The sequence below is a fragment of the Seriola aureovittata genome, chromosome 6 (genome assembly GCF_021018895.1).
Source record: "Seriola aureovittata isolate HTS-2021-v1 ecotype China chromosome 6, ASM2101889v1, whole genome shotgun sequence".
Classification (NCBI taxonomy): Eukaryota; Metazoa; Chordata; class Actinopteri; order Carangiformes; family Carangidae; genus Seriola; species Seriola aureovittata.
The window spans coordinates 20,167,751-20,192,916 of record NC_079369.1 but is presented as its reverse complement, the minus strand read 5'-3'; the positions used below and the strand labels follow the sequence as shown (position 1 = coordinate 20,192,916).

Sequence of the window (25,166 nt, the reverse complement as noted above, 5' to 3'; positions counted from 1 at the left end):
GTGGTGTTGAGTTAAAATCTGTTTTTAAAGTCTTTGTACAAATCATGGGTGCATAACATTTAATCTACCATAAAGATACACTATAGTTTTTGCACATACAGTAATTCACAGACAATAATTTTAATCTTAACCACTACACACCTTTTTTTCCCTTTTTTCGGACACATTTTAATTATAGTAGTTTAATCCTACCACAAAATTCTATCTGTAAATTAAGTGTTTTCCCTATCCTCCTCACCTTCTGAGTACATTTGGTCCTCATAAGTCTCGAAAAACAAGAAGACATACACACACACACACACACACACACACACACACACACACACACACACACACACACACACACACACACACTGAACAGGCCCTCTGCCCCTAGAGTGTGTCCCTTTCCAGGGAAATCTTACATAGTGCCTATATTTAGTCCGTGCAGCCAGCCAAGCACCTGAAACATAACGCTTTTAGAAAGTAGCTGGGAGCTGTAAACAGCTGAGAAATCAAAGCACCAGCCTGTCCAAAAGGTTAATGCCGTTTCAGAGCAAATGAGAGCCTGATGAAACACAGGTCCTCATCGGACCAGCAGCCACAGTACTCCACTAATTAGGCCGCTGCGGTGGCGTTGGGTGTTGAGCTCTGATGTGCAGAGGTGGGTGGAGTTTGATGAGAATCCAGCATCATGAACATTAGAGGCTGTTGAAGACAAAGTTGAATTTTTGCTTAAACTTATATTGGTGCTAGCAATGGCACCACTTCCTGTTTGTTTCTTTCCTTTCTTCCCTCTCTGTCTTACCTTACTCTCCATTATCTCTCTCTCACTCGCTGTCATTCCTTCTCTGACATGATCTCTGTCAGTCTCTTCCTTTCAATCAACACTTTCACCCTCCCACTTTATTTTGAATCTATATCTTTTCCTCTTTAGTGAAGTACCACTCATTTCATTTCAAGGACTTATTTCAGCAGAGTTTGACAACATAATGTAGTAACGTCTGGGTGTCTCAATATTAGCTCTTTGAATTAAGATGGAGAATGTATTGAGAGGAATTTACATTCATCTTCAAAGAGTTCTGCTGAGGACCTCGGGTGAAAGCAAGATCGGTAGGGAGGATTTTCTCTTAAGTTATTTTTCCAGATAATATCGTCATGAATTTTATTAAGGACTATGTTAAGATCGAACCTTCCAGCATAGGTGAAGCAGTGGGAGGCTCTGAGCGCTCCAAGGCAAGAGCAGGAACTTTCAGTTCATTAGCTTTACGTTTGAGCTTGAAACTGATCAGCGTTCAGGAATGTCTTGCAAACACAGTTAACGTGTAAATAAAACAGTAACTCGATCACAGTTCATTACTGCTGTCCCCTTAACTGAGGCTACCAGTAAATTCCTTGGCTGCTGTAATGATACATGTGATAAAATCTCTATTAATATGCTCATCAACTCATCTGGCAGCACAAACCATAAAGCCCTTATTGCATGATGAAATGAGGAGTGATCAGAGCGAGTTGGAGGTGACAAAAAGTTCGAAAAAATTGTTTGACATATTGGGAAAGGTGTCTTTGCTTTCTTTCATGTCTGTAAGCTAATAGCACCTCTAAAGCTCACTAATTAACATGCTATTTTTCATTTGTTTAATCTGTAAAAAAGTGTAAAAATCCACCAGCTGCTGATACAGCTTCATATTTACCATACACGAGACCAGAAAGTCGTATCAGTCTTCTCATCCAACTCTCGGAAAAAAGAATAAGTGTTTTTCCCAAGAAGTGATATTCCTTTAATCCTGCAGCTATATGTTAGTGCCCATCCCTGTCTGCTCACCTTAATGCACATTACTGGTGGCCAGCTATGTGCTGCGAGGAGCCGAAAAGTTATTCTAACCAAAGAGCTCACCTGCAGAGATGATCAATTGGAATGAAAACCTGCACTCTATTAACCCTGCATGGCATTTTTAAAGATTTCCCCTTCTGTACAACACAATGCCACTGTTATCAAATGTATCCACTTCAGAGTAGAGTTCTGCACGGGCCTAAAACTGAGACCTGTGTCTTCCAGACATGTTCCAAATGAACCCAACTGGTACTGATGAATTTGAGCCCTGAACTTGGCCCAAGGAAAGAGGCCATAAGACGCTTGCTTAACTTTACTTTGGAGGACATTTTCAAATCGAAATGACGGATTGACAAATTTTTATTATTCTACTTAAGCTCCTACCTGCAGAAAATGTTTAGTGGCCTTGGACACTAAGCATGGTTAATCTTAAAACCATTACACCTTATTTGGGATTTGTTTACTTAAAGACTGTGGGCTGTGCTGGAGCTGGGCTGTTGGCTCTCTGTTTTTTGTGTAGAGACAATGTGGGCAGTTAAACTTAGTGATACTGCTCATTAATTCTTTCATTCTGTTGAATTAAGTACAAATGTGCAGTTGCTTAAGGTGGGACGCAGCCCGAGCAGGCAGGGTGGACATTGTTCCTTGAGCTGGTATAAGTGCATGCCTGTAAGTGTGTGTTTGTACATGTGTGGTGGAAGATCCCCGGCTGCTTCAGTTAGAGGTGTTGCAGATTGATCTGTAGCTTTACACGTGTGCATATTTTGCCTTGATCCAGTAACCCCCTGGCTTGTCGCCTCTTCACTCACCCTAAATACACAGTCCCATCAACCTTGGCTTCTGTGGTTTTATACTTGGTGTCTGTTTGTGCTGATGTATACATACTTGTGTGCAGTTAAAAGTGCATCATTACAAGTGTACAGCTGTGTGTCTATGTGTTTTTATAGGGAGAGTGGTGTTAGTTGTGTGTGAGTGTATAAGTGTGTGTGACAAGACAGTCGGCTTGAACTCGCCAGCTATTGGATCAGTTTTCATGGCAGCTGGATAACTTCACCCCAACCAAGTGTTTACAGTCTGACTCACCACTGCCTTCCTCTTTCCCTCTCCCTCTTTCTCTTTTACCTTCTCTGTCTCTCCAGTCTCACAGATTAGAAATAACTAGATTTTCTGTCTGTTTCTGTCTGTGACCACCATTCAAGAGTTGAACATTTTGAAGTGTAGCACTCTGTGAAAACGATTTTAAGTGTATGACCTGAAATTTTGTTGGAAAGTTCAGAGTTAAGTACACTTTGAACTGCACTGTTGAGACCACACAGTAGTGTCAATTTTCTATCGTTTACCAAATGCCAGGATCATATGTAGTGATCTACAGTGTGTATGTCTCAGAATTTGACCTATACACACTGCAAAATTGTTTCACTGACAATTTCCTTTTTGTGTGAGGAAAGTTTTCAGCAGTGATTTAAATCTTGTGAAACAGAAAAAAATGTAATGGCTGAAAATGTCCCCTTGTGTTAATTTTAAAGGTGTTAAATTAACAGGACAGTGAAGTGTGAATGTGAGAGCATCCCTTCACTTCGCTATGTTTGTATTACTTTCATGTGTCGAAGGCCTCCTGGTGTCTATTCTTCCTTTTCATGAAAGTAGGATCCTTGAGATCATTGAAGGTTTTTAAGCAAAACCTTTTTTTGCAATGTGCTCACTGCTGAGGTTTTACAGAGCTGCACGTATGAAGCGCAGTGTGTGAAAGTGTTGTTGTTCCCCTCCTTTTTTTTGGTTAGGTCATAGCTGTTCGGCTGGGATGATATGGATTTTTTTTCTTACTGTGGTAAAAAAGGAAAAAGCGATGTATCCCCACACTTCTCATAATAACATAAAAGATCTCTTTTCGCCGTTGCTTCATTGTAGAGCCATACTGGCCCTGTCCGTCACGCAATGAGAGAGTGAGCGAGTGCTGGGACTGGGCTTGTGCAAAACACTACGCTACTTTAGATCAAACAGACCCCCCACTCTCCCCACTGCCACAAATAGAATCTAATGGGATGGGAGACAGTCAATGATAACTAAACAATGATTATCGTGTAATCTATTTCAACTGCTGATCAATGTCATCACATCATATTTAGTCTGAATATCTCTTTTGTAGTATCAGTTGTTGTTGTTGTTAAAGAGTAGCTAAACAACACTTAATGTTAAGTATTGCAACTTTAGCTGTCTCTCTCACTCTCACACACACACACACACACACACACACACACACACACACACACACATTTCTCTTAATAGAAAGATCCTTATGGGAATGAAACACTCAAACATTAATGGGAGCTGAAGTCCTGCCCATTATTCAAGCTAACCAGGGTTCCACTACCCTTAGCGGCAGAATGTATTTTAACATTTTCTCTTCATATGAACCAATATCTACTACTCAATACTTCTTAATATTGGCAAAGATTAACAAGAATCTGAAGTGAGGCGAGACTTGGGCTCACTGTATCAGCAGGTGGTGAAAGGGGAGACGAGGGTGGACAGAATGAGCGTAATCAATCTCGGTTCATTTAGTTGCTTAGTTCTCGGCAGAGAATTATCCGGGAATCGGCTCTAGCCCAGCTAGCTAATCTGTTCATCTATCTTTGAGGACGTAGCTGGCTTTGATGTAGCTTGTTCAGCTTTAACAAGGGAGGTGATCAACAGGTCAGCGAGTTCACTTACATTTCCCCACAAGGTTGAATTGGAAAAATGTTAAATTTTTTATGATGTAAAATCATTTGCCTACAAATCATGCTGCTTGATTACTAATCTTTCATCAAAGTCAAACTGGGCTCACTTGAAGAATTTAGAACCCTTGTAAAATTTGTTTAATAGATTCAGTTGTTAAGAGGAAAAAATATTAAGCCCTGGTGCACATCTTGGCACTGTGATGCAGAACACAGCTGTTATCAGTCAAATTAGCTTTAATATGAAATTGGTTTTATATTGGTTTTATATATCTCTCTGCTGTTGTTATCAGCCCCTAGGCTCTGTAATAAATGCACAATGAAATATTAATCGCACAAGGGAAATGGAAGTTCCCTTTGTGAACTCTGATTGTAAAGTTTTTCTTACAAAAATGGCGCAACATGGAAACATCATTTGTTTTTGTTTTTTTTGTTTTTTCTAAATTATAGAAAATTCTGTTTAACAGTGGTGCTGTACGTTACACAGAAATATTCAATTTTTATTTAATTGACTAAACCATAATTAATCAATCAAACAGGTCTCTACTTTCAGCCCTCTAACATAAAGAGACTGTTCTATAGACAATTACATTCCTCAGGCCATCCACAGTCCACAGTCATTTTTCATTATGTCCTAATATCAGTTCTGGTATTTATGAAACCCATATGGGTCAGGCTCTGTTGTCAAGGAGTCATGGATCAAAAATGGCATCATTCCCCCAGGGAACAGGAAATGGCTTTATGGTTTTATGTGTGCAGAGAGATTTTTATAATTGATGTGAAATGCAGAGATATTCGCTGAGATGATCACATATGCAGACACAAAAACACAGTCAAGCATGCACAAATTATTTTTCAATGTTAAGCTGGTCACTTGGGAATGTGACAGTTTGTTTTTAGATGTGTGTGTTTGTGTCTACTTGGGAAGTCCTTAAAGCAATGAGTCTGTTAAAAGACTGAGAGGACTTAACTTTTGATTACATCTGTTTCATTTTCACACTTTGTATATATATATATAGTAAATATATATATAAAGTACAGACAAGCCAGAAATATGTTTGTAGTACTGCGAAATAGAGAAGCACTGATATGATCAACTGGATCGATATCTGCCCAAAGTGACCCCATTGCGTTTCATGTCTGTACTTACATTAAAATAGAGACCCCATATTAAAATTTGAAACTGACTTAAAGCAAAGCTGTGACTGTTTACAACTATTTTTATGTTTTATATAATTTATTTATTTTTAAATCTAGAGAAATATAAAGTTAGAAAACAAATAAAAAAGACTTTCCTAAATGGAAATACAGTTCTTACTGTTTACGTACATTTTATTTTCACGTTTGGCCATCATTCCTTTTGAAGCTATTGCTCTGGATAAGTATAGTTTAAAAAGTGACGTGTAGGCCAAAAGAACATCATCACTTGGGATCCTTATGATCACTTACCAGCTGAAACATAAACCTGTCAGTGCTTACTTGCTGATAAATGATAATGGTGATACTCTTTTGTAAGGTTTCACTGACTCTTTCTCTCCCAGGACCCATTTTCAATACCTAATGTACAATAGATTTTTCTAATAATTTCCCAAATAAAATCTGTACAACTACCTCATTGCATGTAACTCATTGGGATCAGTAAGACATTATTATTAGGCATTGCTATGCCACTATGTCTGGGCTGATATCGATCCAGCTGATCATATCAGTGCTTCTCTATTTCGCAGTACTTCCCATATATTTCTGGCTTTTCTGTGCTGCGGTATGTTGTTACTTTTCACCAGAAATATACACTTTTATATATTTGATAGGCTAATATTGGCTAGGCCAAGTTATTGTCCTTTACTGTACCTGCAATTGAAGCAAAGGGTGATGAGGAGGTTTGTTTGGTTGTGTCTTGAAAGGTTCTCATGTACCAGACCTCTTCTATAGCTGAGAAATGCTTCTAATTACCATTCATCTTATTAAAACTGACCTTTGCAACAGTATTTGTAATTGCAATTAATTTACTTCAGTGTTAGTCCCTTTCCTTGAGGTGTATGTAACTGTTCCCGTGATATAGGCCTTAATTACACACACAAAGATAAGTTTTTCTGGCATTAATTATTGAGCTGATTGTAATTTACTCATGGTACACAGTATTTCCCTGTTTTCTCTAATTGAATTTATTAGGTCTAGCAAAACAGATTACAGTGATGAACTGTTGTCTTCTGTGTGTCTTATATTTCTCTGAAGTGTTTTTCTTACTATGACTAGTTAGCGGACCTCCTTCTGGCTCGTTCTCGACCTCTGCTCTAATTGAAATGTGCTGCTCGGAACTGCTTTGGCATACATCTGCACCCCATGATCGTATCAGTTCACTGAGCCAGCCTCCACCGTTGGACTTATTAGGTCATAGTGATGGGAGTGTTTATGTGTCTGTCTCTGTCAGTGTGTCCTGCACTGCACATACCTGTGTTAATGTGTGTGTTTAAGCGTAACCGACTGTGTGTATAAGTGTCTCTGCGTCTCCATTTGCGGCTTTGCTCCAGGCTGTTGCTTCAGCTCCTCAGCTAATGATGACTTTTTTCCCTAAACACTCACCCTCCCAACACAAACACACACACACACACACACACCACAAAAAAGCAGAATATGCACAACCTCTATTGCTTCCTCCTTTGTCCCACCAGCTCTCCTTTTTTTTTATTTAACCAAAACCGTTTATATTGCCAAGATATTCCCCCAAAAGGTATTTAATTGTCTCATTGTCCTTTTGATCTGTGCCTTCTGGCCACATCTTACTCCCTCCAGCCTGTCAGTCCCTCCTTCCCTTCCTTCCTTTCTTCCTCCCTTCCTTATGTCCTTTCCTTTTAAGCAAATTGCAGGCACTTTACCAGCAGCTTGTTAGCAGGCTCATGGCCTGTATTCAAAAAGTTAAGCATCTATCATTATCAGTCTCCTTGCTCACATTACTATTTGGTGGGAGTGCCAGCACTGGATAAAATCTCATTATCTTTACAGATTATGAGTTGGCTGCAAATTTGTTCAGATTCAGATAGAAGCTCTGTTGATGTTTGATTTAAATTTTGGACTTCATGTACAAAATGTTTCAATTCACCTGTTGCCAGAAGCCTCTGAAAAATGATGGTGTGTGTTTGTCATTAAATTGGCTTGTTCACTGTGCATGCTTAATTTTAATACATTTGATTTCTCCCTTGATTTTATCAGAACAGGCCAAACAAATCCACATGCAAACTCATAGGCTAATGAGTTTTAATTATTTATTTCTCATTTTGAGATTCTATCTTACATGATCCATTTCCATTGCCAGTCATTCAATGGCCTTAGGCTGCGATCTTTGTCATCAGTGCAAATCATCTACTTATTATTTATATCCACAACTTGTTTGAGGTCCCGGACCAGCAGAAAAGAAGTGTAGCTTCACAATCATGCTCCCCAAGAGCAAATGTTGATCTGAAAAACTATTTAAAATGCTGGTCAGAAAGACAGTTGACTTTTGGGCAAACTTTACTTTTTAAATATAGAATATGTAAAACGTTTGTGACTTTTTTTGGTGTGGTGTCAGGTTTCTGCTGCTAAGATTGGTTGCAGCTAGATTGAAACCTCAGCCAGATAGTCAGAAAGGCAGACAGGCAGCTCGACAGGCACACAGATGCACACATTTACATATGTACCCTCAGACAGGCATATGAAGTGATCTGCCAGCCTGTTAGGAATCTGCAGGCATCAATCCATCCATCCAACTATTCAGTCAGCCAACCAACCAGCCACGGCGAGCTAGCCGCTTCCACATGACGCCACCAGTCCAGAGGTATGTGTACTAATTCGGCAGCGCTGCGGAACCAGGGATCTGGGAATACAATAGGGAGGGTTATCCTGGGAATCCCTGCTTTCAATGGAGGCCTTTGTGTTTGTCGCTGCACTGTCCAGTAATGAAGGGCAACATATGCTGGCAAAAAGGCCTGTCGCTTTGTGTGTGTGATGGTGTGGGCAAAATACAAAAAATACAGAAGCCGCAGGACAAATATGGACTCATTGACTTGTCCTGTATTCACAGAAGTAACGCCATCAATCATCTGTCCTTTTTTTTTGACAATGAAAACACTCATTAAGATGTTTTGTTTTTTTTGTTTTTTTTTTTACTCGTCTTCTGTTTTATGTTGGTCTTTACATCAAAAAGCTATTCTCTTGCTTACACTACTTCTTATAAGATTAATATCTTTGTCTTTGGGTTGCTGTTTTGTGTTTTTGGTAATGATGCTGCTGAATGGAAAGTTGATTAGCTTGGCTGATAGTTGTTTGTGTGGAAGCGTGTATTTAGTTTAGGTATAGAATGTGGAAAATGGCTGTCAGAGAAATGGCTATAGTTCACTGCCTGGGGTTTCAGCAAATGTCTCAAAAACATTAAGCTCATTACATGCAGCGCCATGGTTCTGTATTGTAACCAGTTCCAAATATATTAAAATATTTAAGTTTATAACAAACATTCTTACAGATTCTGCTGATGAATTCCTTAGTCACTTTTTCCATTTGGGAATTTTAGTTTGTTTCCTTCAACATTGGTGTTATGCATTCGTCAAAACCCATGCATATTGTAGAGGACAGTAGTGATGCATCAAAACGTAGTCGTGAACAAAAGTGATTTGCAAGTATGTCTAGCATGTTGATGGTTTTGCTGCAGCATGGGTGTGTGACATTGTTTGTATTCCCAGTGCTACGGTAAACATTCAACTTGCATGGGGAATCAGGAATGATGGTATTTCCATATTTTTGTTACTTTATTTTGGTTAAAAAAGAGAGACGGACGATGTACATCATCTATGCCAAGCTGCTTTGACTGAAAATCTACTGAAAATAAAGTTGTTGTTTTTTTTTTTTTCGTTTTTTTCTTAATATTCTGACAAGAATTGGATTCAAGTTTTGATAAGAACTTGAATTGATAAGAACAATAGGAATCAAGTAAAAGCAAACCACACCCAAACCTAAACATCAAAATAAATAAATATATATAACAGGCATTCATTCGGACAATATGTATATCATTTCAGAACACTTTTAAGATTTAGAGCAACAGAAATCCATCAATTTAGAGGAATGAATGAATGAATGAATAAATAAATGAAAAATTAGGATTTATATATTATTATCATGGAGGTAATCAAAATTGTAAATCAAAGTGCCAATACTGTCAAACATTTCTCTTAAAGGATGTCTGAATCAGTTTACTTCAAACCCCACCCCCTCCCACCAAAATGACTCTTCCACAGAATGTTTTAAAACTATATCCTTCCTTCAAACACACCACATGTTCCTGCGTGGTTATGTAAGTCTTATGTGTCAACATCTGTGATTTTGCCTTGTAATGACGAAGCTGGGGAAGGTTTTGCGTGACCAGTGTTCTAAAGAGACTGGAGAGTTTTTCATATGACTGGGTTTGTGCTTTACTGCACATTAAGAGCAATTATTCAAATTAGGGCATTAGTAAATGGAGTTGAGGATTTGGCACTTTAGTAGAACAAGACGTGTGTGTGTGTGGTGTTCTCACAGGACTGCACAGCACTAGCTAACAGAGCCATTATGAGACTCAACACTGCTCTTTTTCTATTTTTCACTTTTTGTACTCCATCTTCCTGTCGTAAGTGACAGAAGCCAAGTCCATCTAATTGCTTCCCTGGACAGCAGCTTGTCACTGCTCTCTTATTTCTTTCTCTCTCTTTCTCTCTGAATCTCACTCCCTTCCCTCCCTTTCTTCCTCCCCTATTCTTTTTCTCCCTCTCTGTCATCATCTGTTCATCTGTCTCCTTGTGAATCACTAAATGCAAATCAGCCCAGGCCACACAAATGTGATGAGGCTGTTATCTTTGATCACACTCTCTCTCTCACTCACTCACTCACTCACTCACACTCACTCACTCACTCACTCACTCACTCACTCACACACTCACTCTCTCACACGCACCCTGTTGCTGTACCTCTTGCCATGTCATATCATGTTCCTTGTTTGTGTGTGTGCACGTGCCTTTTGTGTGTAATTAATTGTAAATTCACATGTGAAACAGTAGGACTAATGTAGATACACCAGAGGTTGCCTCATAGTTCCAGTATTTTACATCCAGAAGCCCATGCAGAACGGTATTATCATATTTAGTATCAAACTGTCTTAAGTCCTGTTATTATATATTGATGAATGCAGATATACAAATCATACATATATAGTGGTGTAATAGGTGCAGCGGTAGGTGCAACTATGACGCACAAACCAGTGACTGATCTAAAAGGTATAGTAGCGGGGGGGGGGGGGCATATTGTATTTATTGAAAAAATAAATAAAATAAAATATTTCCCCTTGGACTGTTGTGTAGCCCCACTCCTGGGCTGTAGACTGGTTCCCTGGACTGCAGTTAAAGGCTTCTGTCATCATTTCCTGTGATGCCTCCAACAACAGGATAATGATTTTTGAGCTCAAGTAGGTTAATCTGTAACCAAGGTAATTAGTCATTACCCACTTAGCTATTTGATCTACATTTTACTGTGTTACTGTTGCAACTAACTAGCTAATGAGTAAAAAATCAAAAATATCGAGAAATATCGATATAGTGAGAGTTTAGGTACAGTAGTTTAAGTTAGAAAAGATTTATTTTTTTGACAGTTAACTCTACTCTGTAGCCCATAACTCCTTGATGAGGTTAATGAGGTTACAAAAGACACAAATGTGTTGTTTCTTGTATCTTTGCAGCTTGTTTCATACTGTAGTACTCTGCATATCTACAGAGGATCACATTCAGTTACAGATGATGGTTTCAAAAACAATTGCCTGAGTCCAAAAAGGTTTGTGGTTTACTGTGCAGGATGATGTGCAAATTTTCCTGTGCAAATCATTCAAGTACCCGAGTGCACCTGTACAAGCATGCGCGCACAGAGTGGTTGTGCCTCGTTTTAAAGGTTATCTAACCATTATTCCTACCTTGGCAAGTGTACACACATTAGTCAACTGTAACTGACCACATGATCGACTGTTTGACTGACTTTATGAACGACTTCATCATGTTGAGAACATTCCACGCTAGCTTTCATTTCCAGCAGGTGCAAGCTGTCCAAGTTTAATAGGCTGGCTTTTGCGAATGCATCATAAATAAAGAACCTGTCAGATGAGTGAATAATGAATTAAATTATGTTTTGCTGCATTTTCATCTTCAATAGCTAGGTAGAAAAAATAATTTAATTGTGTGGCGCTCAGAGGCTACCGGCGACCACTGGGAACTTTAAACATGAATTCTTTTCTTGTGCGTTACCCTGTGCATAAGTTGATGTTATGAATCAGTCATTACACCTTAAATGTCAAGGTGACAAATTTTTATTGAGTTTTTATTTTTATTTTTAATTGACTCTTTTTTGAAAGTCCACTGATGTGGTGGCCCACCAGGATTTGTCCTGGTCAACCTGATGGCCAAACTGACTATGAAGGGTTTTATGGTACCTGGGTGGTGCCACGTGCGTAGTTCAGTGGTCAGAGTAAATATCAATAGTTATAAAAATCCAACAAACGTAATGAAAGACAGTTGAATTTACTTTTCTCTCGCTTCTCTCCTCTCTGTGTATTAACCCTCACTTTTCTCTCTTCAGTAGCCAGAGTTGGTGTGAGCAGTGTTTGCCTTATCTGTGGTTCACACCAATGCACATGAAAAACACACAAACCAAAAATACACACACAGTGTGGTCATACTCTTATGGTTGAAAGATTCTGTACACACACACACACACACACACACACACACACACACACACACACACACAGTCAAAGGATAAAGGCTAAGATAACCAGTAGACCTAGAAACCACACACACACACACACAGCTGTGCCTTAGGTGCATCAAAAGAGGAAGCATACTTTATGTGCCTCCCTGAAGTATTGTCAGGATATAGTTTTGTATATTCAAATTTTCCTGTTCATTCTAGTGTCTTTTTGTTTCGTAATAAAGAAAGTCAGAGACCAAATGAGCTCAAATAATGTAATTGAAGCGTTCTTTCTATTGCATATGTTTAAATGTATTGAAGTATTAGAACGTCATCAGTTTGTCATTATAAAGGCCTTTTCATTCTTGCATTGATTCCCTTGTGTGAATATAGTTTCTGAAAAAAACAGTGTTCTGGTTTCACTGGTGCCCATTGTTTTACACATGTACATGTGAGTGTTTATTCAGTCAAGGGAGACATTTTCACAGATGCACATGCATGGTTTCACAACCACAACCACATTACAGTAGTTCTGCAGCTGGTGTTTATCTTAATTATTGATTAATCTGTTAGTTATTGTCTCAATGAATCATTTTTGTTTATGAAGAAGATAAAGAATTTCTATCAAAATTGCATGATATTCTTCAATATCATGCGGTAATATGTATAATACTTATTATAGAATATCTTTGATAATGAAAGCAGAAATCATCACGTTGAAGCAACTGAAACCAGAAAATGTTTAGCTTTCTGCTTGAAAAGCAATTGAAACAACTGATTATCAAAATATGAAAATTAAGTTTCCAGCTGAACAACCTATCAGTTAATCAACTGATTGTTGCAGTTTGCATTGTTGCCACGTTTACAGGGCCATTTGTTGCTAATTTTGGACTTTACATAAACCAAATGATTAATCAGTTATCGGATGAAATAATCGGCAGAATAATGGGTAATGAAAATAATCGTTAGTTGTAGCCCTAGATTTAAGGTGTTTGGGTAGATCACAGTTCATATGCAGTACATTTTTATTTAGTCGAAGCTGAGGAGGGAGAGTGGCGCGCAGAGTAAGTACAGAGAGAAGGAAAGAGAGAAGGAAAGCGGTGATGGAGGAAACATTTTGAGGAGTGGGAGGTGGTAGAATGTGAAGAAACTGAGTTGATGGATAGAAGATGAAGGTTAGAGCTGCCTTAAAAATGATATATTGTATGACTAATGATAAAAAGGGAGACAGACAGAGGGATGGCATTATAGAAATGAAAAATGCGAAAAGGTGGAGTAATCTGCTTGAAGAATCAATAGATGATGAATTGATACAGTGGTTCGTAGGGGGGAGGTCACTGTTATCACTGTTATTTACTAAAAAATATTTGCAATTGGCGACAACCTTTTTTTTTTTCTTAAACTCAAACCCCTAAGAATAGCTGTACTTGACTTTGATCATTTAAGATGAATTTGAATGTAAATCACAAACTCTATTGGTTACCTTTTTTATATTCTCACTAGAAATTCAAATTTCCATATGTATAATACAAAACAGTATTTAAGCACACGCAATTGCGTTTTTGAATATGTTGAACGATCACAATTTTTGTGAAATGTTTCAAAGAGGGACAGAGTGGTTGTTTGAACAATGTGGCTGTGGGCGGGCTGAGTGGGCGGCTTGTTGAAGAGATGGCGACTGTTAGAGCCACTCGGTGCTGCCTCTTATGCCTCTTATCCATCTATCCATTTCTCCATCCCTCTGTCCATCTATACATCAAACACCCATCCGCCGACCTCATATACCGTACTATGACAATTTGAATACTTCTGTGACAATTAACAAATAGACCAACAAACACAGTCATTTGGGCTCAAGAAAAAGCCAGGAAGCCAAAGAAGAAAATAGTGCCCATTCAATATTCTTCATATTGTTGTCCTACTTTTGTACATGATATCACTCAGTGGAAAACTTTGAAATGTGATAGGAACAGAAAACAATATACTTTTCCCTAAATGAGGCCTTAGTTATAAAATCATGAACACAACTCATAAGAATTAGAAATAAAATGTTGTAATACAGAGGCATTAGGAGATCTTTCTTTATGCATAAACATTGGCAAGAAAAGCCAAAAAAGAAAAATAGACAACTGAACTTGATCAATGTGATAGGAAAAACTGGTGACCAAGACCAAGACAAGTCCAAGTCAAAACATGACACTGAGACAAGTTGAGATAATAGAAAACAGAGACCAAGACTGGACTTGAGTACTAGAGCCCTGTCTTACACTGTTTGTCAAACTGAATGAGGCAATGATTTGCTGATATCATTCAAATTGCTACATGCAGTTCTTTTGAAACATCATTGCACAATTAGCGATTTTTCAAATAATACATATTTCACCATAATTAAAATCTGTTGAACCAGTACTAAAGGCCCTGAAGTCCCGTGGAGGACTGCCATAGAAGTGGCTGCAGGCTGGAGGACTGTGGGGGACTGATGGATGGAAATGGTGAGAGAAGAGAAACAGAATCAAGAGGAGGTGGTGGTGATGGGGAGGAGAGTGTGGGAGGGCCGACATGTTAGAAGACAAAGGGGTCGGAGGATGAGAGGAGCGCTGGAGAGAGAGTAGAGGATGAGGGAGGAGGATAAAGCTTGTATGAAGTGTTTACTCATGTAGATACTGTAGCAGAGAGCGGTAGGGAGGAATAAAGCTGCGCATGCAAAGGAGGATGAGGTTTATTGATGCTACAGAACTAAGAGGCATTATCAAGGCTTTGTCAGAGCTGTTTTATTATGCTTGCTGATGGTGTTTTAGCACAGGTAGTAGGTATTAAAAAAAAAAAAAAAAAATCATTTTTATTTGTGCAAACTCTTTGGTAATGGTTGCCTTTCAGACAATGCAAATGTCTAGATAGCCAGTCAAAGCTGTTATCCCCTCAAAAATCACATTTGCTGTGATCTGAGGATGTATACACTGTGCAGTTCACAGTTAAGAACATCCTTTAGGGCTTCTTTGTTAGGATGATTCAGATGAGACTCGGTGCTCTCACTGGCGTATGTGTGTGGGAGAGAGAAAGATTGATAAATGGTAGAAGAGCAACAGATCCAGAGAGCTCATCCCTCTGGCCTGTCAGTGCTGGCTCACACACAAATAATATAACCTTAGTTCAGATTGAAATTTCAATGATGATGTAATTGCTAAACACCATCCTCAGCTCCATGGTTTCCTCTTATCCACCTTTCATCTCTAAAGCAAATTGAAATCTTCGACATCATTACTCAAGCAACTTTTCACCTTTAGCAGCGATGAGGATCAGTGAAATGGATAAAATTATAATTTATCACATGAATCCCTGTAAAGGATAAAGTTATCATGGAAGAAGTAGAAGACTTCCAGGCTTACTCTTGTTAAAATTTCTCATTTAGATTGTTCCGAAATGTTGCCCTTAGACTTTCACAAGTTTAATGTTTCCTGAAAAAATGATGCATCTTGTCGAGGTGAAAACTTGTGGATATAAAATGCAGAATTAAATTGGCTGTAGGTCGAGGTTGTATTTTATTTTATTAAGCTTAAGGTATCTTTATTTCTATTTTTGTAGATTTGATACACCATGACAAGCTGATTTTTAAGACCCCAGTGCAATTCATTTTGATCAGTGGCTCACAAAATTTAAGGATCAGGGTCAGGTTTACTACGTATCAGAAGAAACACCGAGCAGGGCTGTACTGTGAGGATATACTTACTTTGAGCGAAATGCTAATCTTACTATGCTAACTTGCTCACAATGACAACAACAACTTGATCATATGTAGCAGGTATTATATTTACCATGTTCACCATCTTAGCTTATGCTGTGTTCACATCATATGGGATGTTTGTAGATGGGAAAGATTCCTTTAACGGCTTCAGTCAACGGCTTTCATGACATCTGACAACTTAAGATGGTCTGATCAATCCTGGTTGACATGGGGCAATTGTGTTTTCTTTATTTCACAACAGGAACATTCCTCTTGTGAGTCACCAAGTCACATATATTGCTGTATTGTAAAGATTGTAAATAACTCCAATATGACATGAATGTGGCATTAGCCTATTAGCATGTTAGAACTAATAATTAGCACAAAACGTACAGCAGATACTGATGGGTATATATCATTGGTTTTTGCAGATGTTTGGTCATAAACCAAAGTGTTGGAAAAATAAACATTTTGACCTGATGATGGCGCTAGATGGAAAGTCACTTAGAGTATTAGAATTCCTTTTGTGGGGAACATGTTTGTGTGCCAAATTTCATGGTGGTCTGTCTTACTGTTGTTGAGACATTTCACTCGCAAACACGAAGGTTAACGTCAGGGTGGCACTAGAGGAAAAGTAAGGTGTCACTGAAGTCAGGAGGATTAATTGTCTGGAAACCAAATATCTGTACAGAATTTTATGCAATTTATCCAATAGTTGTTGAGATTTCAGTCCAGATAAAAGTGGAGGACTGACCGACATTCCCACCACAACCATGAGGCTAACATAGCTGAAAATGGGTCAAAGTAACAGAATGGTTTGTTGACATCTAAATATAAGTGGTAGGAAAATGCTGATTAATTATATTTACTTATGAGTGGAAATGAGTTTTTGTAGTTATCAGCCTGAAATTCAAAGTGTTACCAGGTCCTTTTAAAAGTCTTCACGTAAGCCATCATAAGATGACACTTAATGTGGATAGAGCTTAGACTGGAACGTTTTTCCCGTTGGCCCGCTGAGTTGTTTATTTCCATGAGACTCCTGTCGCTACCTGAGACTTTCATCTTGGCCTCGGGGGCCAAGATGAAACAGTAGGGCCACCATGCACACAGCATGAGGACCGGCCCCTTGAGTTTTTCAGTGGTCCGCTGTGTCGTTTGTAACTCCCCTGTTTTTAATTAGCTCCTTCAACAGGGAATGTGGCAGTCTGAATTGCAGCCTTCGAGGTGATTTCAGCGGAAGATTTCTTTTCTTTTCCTGTGCCCCTACACACTCCTCATAGGAACATGGGGAATAATCGACATGTTCAGAAGGAGAGACCCATAATTAAGACTCTGGCACTTTTGTGTAATTTTTTTTCATGTTTTCTCTTTTTCTTTTTTTTTCTTTTCTTTTTTTTTGACAAAGTTCACTTGGTAGCTCACTCAGTGATTGCCAGGCTGTGAATTATAAGATTATTTCTAAAGCTATTTAAGAGTCTTAGAGTTCTCCCTTTCACTGCTGGAGAAAGTATTGAGCAGGATTTGATGTCAGCCCCCGCTTGTCGGGCGGCACTGTGTCATTAGAGGTAATAGAAAGAGAGAGAGAGCTTTAGCATAAACCCAAACCATATTCTTTCCATTTCCTCGTAATGCCTAATGTTAGGTAGCGTACTTAGCGGGTTAAAAACCAGATTAGGCTCTCAGCTTAGTGTAAGAGATCCATTACAGAGTGTGTGAGTGTGTGTATGAGTAAGAGTATTAGATGGGGTTTGAGGTAATTGATTTGGGTGGAGGCAGCATCTGAAGACACAGAGACACATGGTAATGGAGAAACTGGAAGAGAAGTAGTGAGCGTCCAACAGACAGACAAACAGGCATACAGCCAATAGATGTGAAGAAATACAGTAGTCAGAATGGCATAAGGTGGGAAGCGGAGGCACAAACAGACAATACAGCGAGATCAATAGAGATACAGAAGCGCTGGGGGGAGCAAGACAAATACAGACAGGCTTATAGATGAAGATACAGGGAGGTGGGGATAGATTCTCTGTGTGCGAGCCTGATCCTGACCTTGCGTTAGATCTGCCTACAATGATGTTCTCTGTGCAAACTAAAAGATGCCCGTGGAGCAAATGTGCCAATTGTTACTCATTTCAACATTTTTTTGCTAATATTTCCCATCCAACGCTCCAGCTTCTACCTGATCTTCACACACACTCTGTTGTAGATGTTTGCACAGAGGAGCAGTTTATACTGTGGCTTTAAAAGTCTTTGTATTGTATTTTTGAACCAAAAAATGTGGACATTGTGTCTGTCTGCCTTTATTTTGAGGGATTGGCACGGTTGGTATGTAAATACATTCTGTAGCTTTGATATAAGATAAAAGAGGTGGTGTTTGTGAGCAGATCAGTGGGGGCATCCTGCATTACAGATGTTTTTAAGCCATCTCCATATTTCCTTTCTGCTCTGCATCTTTAACTGTTGAAACATTTTAATTTGACGGTCTGCATCTGAGAAGAAAGGGAATGCACATATGGTGCCAACACTGACACAATGTCCATGTTGTCCTAAACTACTTTCACTGCTGATTAGCTGAAAATTAACTGACAGAAATGTTTGATTAATCATTCAAATCAGTTATCCGGGAAAAATGCCTAACATTCTTTGTTCCCAGCTTCTCAAATGTGAGGATTTACAGCTTTTGTTATGTCTTTGTACACTGAATATGTTTGGGTTTTGGGCTGTTAGTCAAAAAATGACCAACAGATTATCTTGTAATGTAAAGTTACAACCCATCTATTTACATTTTTGTGCCTATTTCTGTAGATGTTAAACTTGCTGGGTACATGTAGGATATCTACTGAAGGGTTGACACCTCTGTATGATACTGTAAAACCTGTCCAGTACTTTAGGAACTGGTTTGTACCAACAAGCTTAGTTTGTGCCAACTACAAAATAACAAAATATGTATGCTGAGAATTAAATATTTACCTCCTAAGCTTGAAAGGTGGCCATAAAAATGTAGCAGCTCGCTGCTCCTGCGGAGAACAGGAGCTAATGGTGTAGATTCAAAAGGGTTAAAATGGATTTCAATAAAGTCACAGCCCAAAACATCGCTGGAAACATCTCAAATCATTCCTGCAGCACAATCCACTTCTCCACCGTTAACTTAAATCTGAATTTTCCTCCAACCACTTATAATTTCTCTTCAACAGAGCTAAATACAATACTTATGTATTGCAAGATTGCTTCCTCATAGTTCTGAAGATAAACGTAGCTATGGTGAAGGTAGGGTCGGTTGGAACATACTGAACATAGGCAATAATTGGTAGGAAAGTGGATTATGATCGAGTAGTTTGAGAGGTTTCTATTTTGCAATTCAAGTTTTGTAGCATGCTCTAAACATTTCAGGACCACCTTTAAATTATTCAGGTACTGAGTAATTGATTCTTAGAACAGAGATTTTCTTGTGATGCCACATATCTACCTAGCTTTGACTGAGTAGTTATAGTTTCATTCATTTGGTGTGATTGAAGCACCATTTTTTGCACCAAAAATCACTAATAGTTCGGATGTTTTTTGGCTGTGTTGCTCCCTCTGATGAGTGGCAGAGACACCAGCTGCCAGTGTTTTCATTTGAATAATTTAACACTCACTCAGTGATTTGTGGGTCTGATACCTAAACTTTAGCTTTCAGCTTCCCATCTCCTACTGAGCCAGACTATTTATTGTGTGCTCAGTATCAATGTGATATTCCTTTTGTCAATAACTTCTTCTGAGGGTGTTTATCTTGAGTTGAGGCCTGGAGCAGTATCTAGAGTATATGAATCATCTCTCATTCTATTCATTTTGTTCTCTTTTCTGTCTTGCTCTTTCTGGGGTTCGTTCTCCACACATGACCACAGTATATCAACAAAGAGCACATACACATATAATCATGATTGAGGTGTGTAGGCTGTAAATGACCTGTTGTTTGGAGCTCAGCCTGGAATAGCTCAGAAAATACTCAGTTTCGCCCACTTTGGGTATAGAAGCAAACATATTTGCATACCTGTTTTGATTTTTCACACTGATGAAGGCGTATAATGATGCCAGATACCCAGGGGGTCTGTAGTGCCCCTTAGAGTTCAATATAATATAATATTGGGTATTTTGGTTTCTCTATCTTGTCACCAGTAATGGAAAACAAGAGCTACAAGTGATACTCAAAGTATCCTCCAGGCAACCAGTTGTCAGGCTTTCACTTTCACTTCAACATGTAGCATTATTATGAGGACACACAAATGGGATCCTTAAAAAAACAGTCATAAGTGGTATACCGCTGTTTTTGGGGTGCAAAAATACTCAAAGATTGCCTCTGCCTTCTTCTTACTGATAATGTCTGTAAATATCTTTTGAAAACACTGTTACTCATATTGGATGTTATCATATCAACACAGGTAGAATATATTAATATTAAGGTATTTAAACAAAAATACTGTTATATTTCATTTTCACTGTATCAGTACCTGACAACAGAGCAGGTGGTGGATACAGTGGCGTGATTACAGTAAAACCAAACTCTACTTTGTATCTCAGGTTTAGTCATTTTTCTCAGTCGAAGCCAATTCATAATCTAAGACACTGTTTGAAGTATAGCCTGACCAATACATTTTTTTTTTTTCTTCCTTTTAAATTTGTTTTATCTTATTAAACTTGTTATTCTCTCTGGTAGACAAACTATAGAATGGAGACACTGTTTCTAAAGATCAGTTTGGCATACTGATACCGATTTATCTGCAGTGGGGCCAATATAGCAACATCGCCGATTTATGGATTAGGCTCTGATGTGTACATTATTCTTGGGTCAGGGTCAGCGTAGGTTAGGTTGGAGCTTTGATAAAAGACACTGGGTTGTTTTCTCATACAGCTGGATGACCGCAGTGGTGGCTTTACATGAATAAAGCAGCATTATCCTGAGGTGCAGTGATAAATTCCTCCAGGTCAAAAGCCCATAGTGCACAGTTCAGTTGTTGAAGATTCACTTCTAAGGCTCTCTCCAAAATCGCGCACACTATTTTTACCGTTTCACTCTGATTTTACACAGTTTGATCTGCCCAAACCTGAGCATGAAAAGTTTCCAGTCTGGAAACTTAAGTATTTCAACTTTAACATCAATGTGGTTACACTGGACCGCAGAAGTTATTTCTCAATATCAAACAGCCTTTTTATTTGTATGCTTGCCCTTTCCCGCAGCCAGTGTCTTATTATTCTGTAGCATTGTAATTAAGTCTGTTTGTCTTTGACAATTAGGGTGCCAGAATGCGCTGTAGTTATGTTTTTGTGGAAAATGAATGCATGGTCTTTCTCAGCAATGCCTATTGATTTTAAGAGTCAAACCTGAGAGCTACACAGTGTAGTTTTTTCTTTTTCACTATTGGCATCTGAGCTGGTCCATTGGGTCAGCTGAAAGACTTATTTATTACCAAACATAACATAAAGAGGCAAAAAAAAAGTAAGTGAACCCTTTGGAATATCTGCATTTATTTATAAATTTGTCTTAAATTATGGCCAGATTTCATCTACCATAATGAACAAACCATTCAAATATTCGTATGTGGGTTGAAAAAATTATTAGTATTTGAACCCCTCGGCTATTAACATCAACAAAAATTAAATGGAGTCAGGAGTTAGTAAGCCTGGAGTCCAACCGATGCAACCAGATTGGAGGTGTGGGTTAGAACTGCTTTGATTTATACACAACACTCTGACATTTTTAGTTTTCTATTCACAAGAAGCATCTGTTGATGTGTACCACAGATCTCAGAAGACTTACGATCAAGAACTGTTGATTTGCATAAAGCTGAAAGTCATCTCAAAGAGTTAATGTATTCATCTGTACGCAGTAAGACAAAAGCCAAAGGAGGTCAACCAGTTATTAAATCCAAGGGTTCACTTACTTTTTCCACCAGCACTGTGAATGTTTAATGGTTGTGTTCAATAAAAGCCACAAAAGATTATACTTGTTTATGTGTTATTAGCTCAAGCACATTAGGGATGAAGAACTGATAATTTGCTCCCAAGTCTATACAAAAATTCTGAAAATGTGACTGTACTTGTTTTTCCACAGTACCATAGGTACAGTAGAGCTCGTAGGGGATTCTTCCAGGACTGATGAGGGCAGTATTATAATTAATAAATAATAATTGGATAGTTATGTCCAGTGTGCCCACCTCCTCAGCATTGTGTATATTGTGCATTGGGTCACTGGTGAATTGTTTCAGTTTGTATAGATGGAGTGTTCTCTCTCTCTCTCTCTCTCTCTCTTTCTCTCTCTCTCTCTCTTTCTCTCTCTCTCTCTCTCTCTCTCTCTCTCTCTCTCTCTCTCTCTCTCTCTCTCTCTCCTCTCTCTCTCTCTCTCTCTCTCTCTCTCTCTCTCTCTCTCTCTCTGGGGTTTAGCTACACATTCCATATTAATTTATCACCAGCTCATTTCACAGCCCATGAATCTGTCCATGGCTGTTTTGATGTGTAGCCAATGCTTTCATATATTTCTCTATAGGTTTCTAATGTTCTCTCTATACAGTTTGAAAGCAGCTTATGTTTTCAGTGTCAGAAAAGGAAGATATATCATCTTCTGGGAAGAAAAATGGATAGAAATAAAAGCATGAAACTGAGACGGCGGTGATTAGAAGAGATATTCTGATGATATGGAGTAGTATTTATTTGAAATGTGACATTAAAAAAATATTATCACTGGCATGAAAATGAGGCCAACAATCGTCTTAAGGCATCACAGATAAATTTCCAGTGACACTTAATTATTTAGAAATGCTACCTGTGCTGTGGTAGTCACCAGTATTGTTGGTTCCCTGACATATTTCAGTCAGGTTGTTGTTTTTAAATAAGATGAGGAGTGTATGTGTGTGTGTGTCACAGTGGATTCCCCTACATAGTGGCTCCCTATTGGCTTTCTAGCTAATGTGTTGTCTTTCTCTCTGTGTATCTGTCTGTCTGTCTTTTATGACTGTCTGTCTGTGGTTTTGGTTGTCTGTGCCCAAATTTACTCTTTTATCTTTTTTCTTTTTTTTTTTTGTCACTTTATTACATTTGGCCTGTCATTTATTTTCTTTGCTTTTCATGTGAGTTGTTTTGTGCATGTTCTTTGACTGTGTGTCTCCATCCTGCATTTTCCATCAACTGCTTTCTGCCTGTTTTTTGAATGTCTGCTTTGAATGTATGTTTGTGTGAGTCTTTCACCCGTCCCTGTCCATTTATGTCTGTGTATCTCTTTCTTTGTGTCTGTTCTTGTCCTTGTCTGTCTTTTCCCCTCGTCGCTGTCTCCATAATGTCCCCTCCTCCAGCCTTTGTGACTTTGCTGAACGGGGACCAGGCTCAGGATGCCATCCGCTCCCTCCATCACAGCACTGTCCGGGGACGCTTGATCAACGTCACACTGCAGCCCACCGACTCCCTGCTCTGCCTCACCAACCTGCCGCACACCTTCACCGCCCAGCAGTTCGAGGAGCTGGTGCGCTCCTACGGAAACATCGAGCGCTCCTTCCTGGTGTACAGTGAGCTGACTGGCCACTCCAAAGGATATGGGTTTGTTGAATACATGAAGAAGGACTCTGCTTCAAGGGCCCGCTCTGAGCTGCTGGGCCGACCACTGGTACGTTACAGTGGTTGTTTAAATGATCTTGTCATGTCTGATAATTAAATGCTGTTCTGCTACATTTATCCATAAGATTTAAATATGTTGGAACAAAGGTATCGTACGGAGGGCTTCTGTTTGTTTGAACCCTTGTTAATGAGTACAAAAAGACATTTTAGTTTGTGGAGCCTCCATGAGCCATCCCATTTACGTACTGTATATACAGTCCCTATAAAAGGTCTTCTTCTCTTGCAAGTTGTATTTATACAAGTCAACTGAAACTCCTGACCACACACAGGTGATCTCCATTTAATTAATATGCGACTTCTAAACCAATGGCCTGCATAATTGATAACTTAAACTATATTTAGGCTGGATTTATTTATCCAGGGGAGGTGTGGTGATTTTAATATTACCTCCACTGGTCAGTGATTTTATTCCTTCCCAGTAGGGTGAATACTTTGTTTTGATTGAATTGCATCATTGCAATTGGTTTTGTATTTTTTTTTCTATCTAGCTTCAATAAAATTGACACCAGCCGCCCTCTCATGATGTAAACATAAGTGTGCAGAAAGAGCAATAATACATTTGAGTCTTCGGTCACATCTTCAGATTGAGTTATTTACTTCTATAAAACTTGGGCGAAACTTGTGATCATCATTGTGGTGGATGTTGTGATGAAACTGGCAACACAGCCAGAACAGATAATCAGTATGAATATAGATTCCTCAGGTTGAGTTTGGTTTCAGTTTATTGCCGAAGTATAAGAAATAAAATTGCAATACAAACGCAAAATAAACTGATGAGAAGAAATGCTGAAAGAATACACCTCTTCTGCTCATTTTAGTGCATCAAAATCAGTTTACTGTAGATTATGCAACAACTTGTCTGACCTCACATTTGTGATTGGCAGTGACCAAAAACTATAGGTAAAAGTGCAGCTCAAGGGCTGACAAACTTTAAAATACCTAAGAACCCAGTAGATTAATATATAATAGCAAGTAAAGCCATATTCACAGATATTGTATCTTGCACTTGAAATAAATGCAGAATTTAGAGCATACTTATGATGTCGTATAGGAGTGTGAAGCCAGTTGAGAATCTTAAAAGCCTAATTAGATATCACACAACTCTGTGTAGGGGGATCGCTCACTGATGGTGCAGTGGATGGATGTAAACCAACTGAGCCAGGAGGAGAACCTGCACTCTAAGTGTCTGTGCGTTGACCGACTGCCGCTCGACCTATGTGACTCTGAAGAACTGACGCAGCTCTTCTCTGAAACCTACAAACCTGTCTTCTGCCAGGTGAGTGTCTATGTTCCTTCATTGATAATGTCACATAAACTATACTGAAGGATCTGTGTTTCATCATATATATAACACTCTCACTTTGAAAAGACCACCTCCTTCCACACCCTGTCAATCAAACACCAAGTGAGAGGTGCTCATATAAAATCCAGGGGTCAGTGTCCCTATTGGCAGACCTCACAGTATCACTAAGCAACTGTTTCCATGGTGAGGTGTGGCTGCTGTGACACCGGCCCCACCCTTCAGCTCCCGCTCTGC

The 25,166-nt window shown here is 38.9% G+C and overlaps 1 protein-coding gene across 1 annotated transcript in view; it reads left to right on the top strand.

The window, feature by feature from the left end:
• Nucleotides 1-25,166, top strand: part of raver2 (ribonucleoprotein, PTB-binding 2) — an 88,182-nt gene that overhangs the window by 18,759 nt on the left and 44,257 nt on the right. The window contains exons 3-4 of the mRNA XM_056378170.1: nucleotides 23,311-23,618; nucleotides 24,741-24,905. Of these exons, the coding sequence (XP_056234145.1) occupies nucleotides 23,311-23,618; nucleotides 24,741-24,905 (473 nt within the window). The remainder of the gene's footprint in view (nucleotides 1-23,310; nucleotides 23,619-24,740; nucleotides 24,906-25,166) is intronic.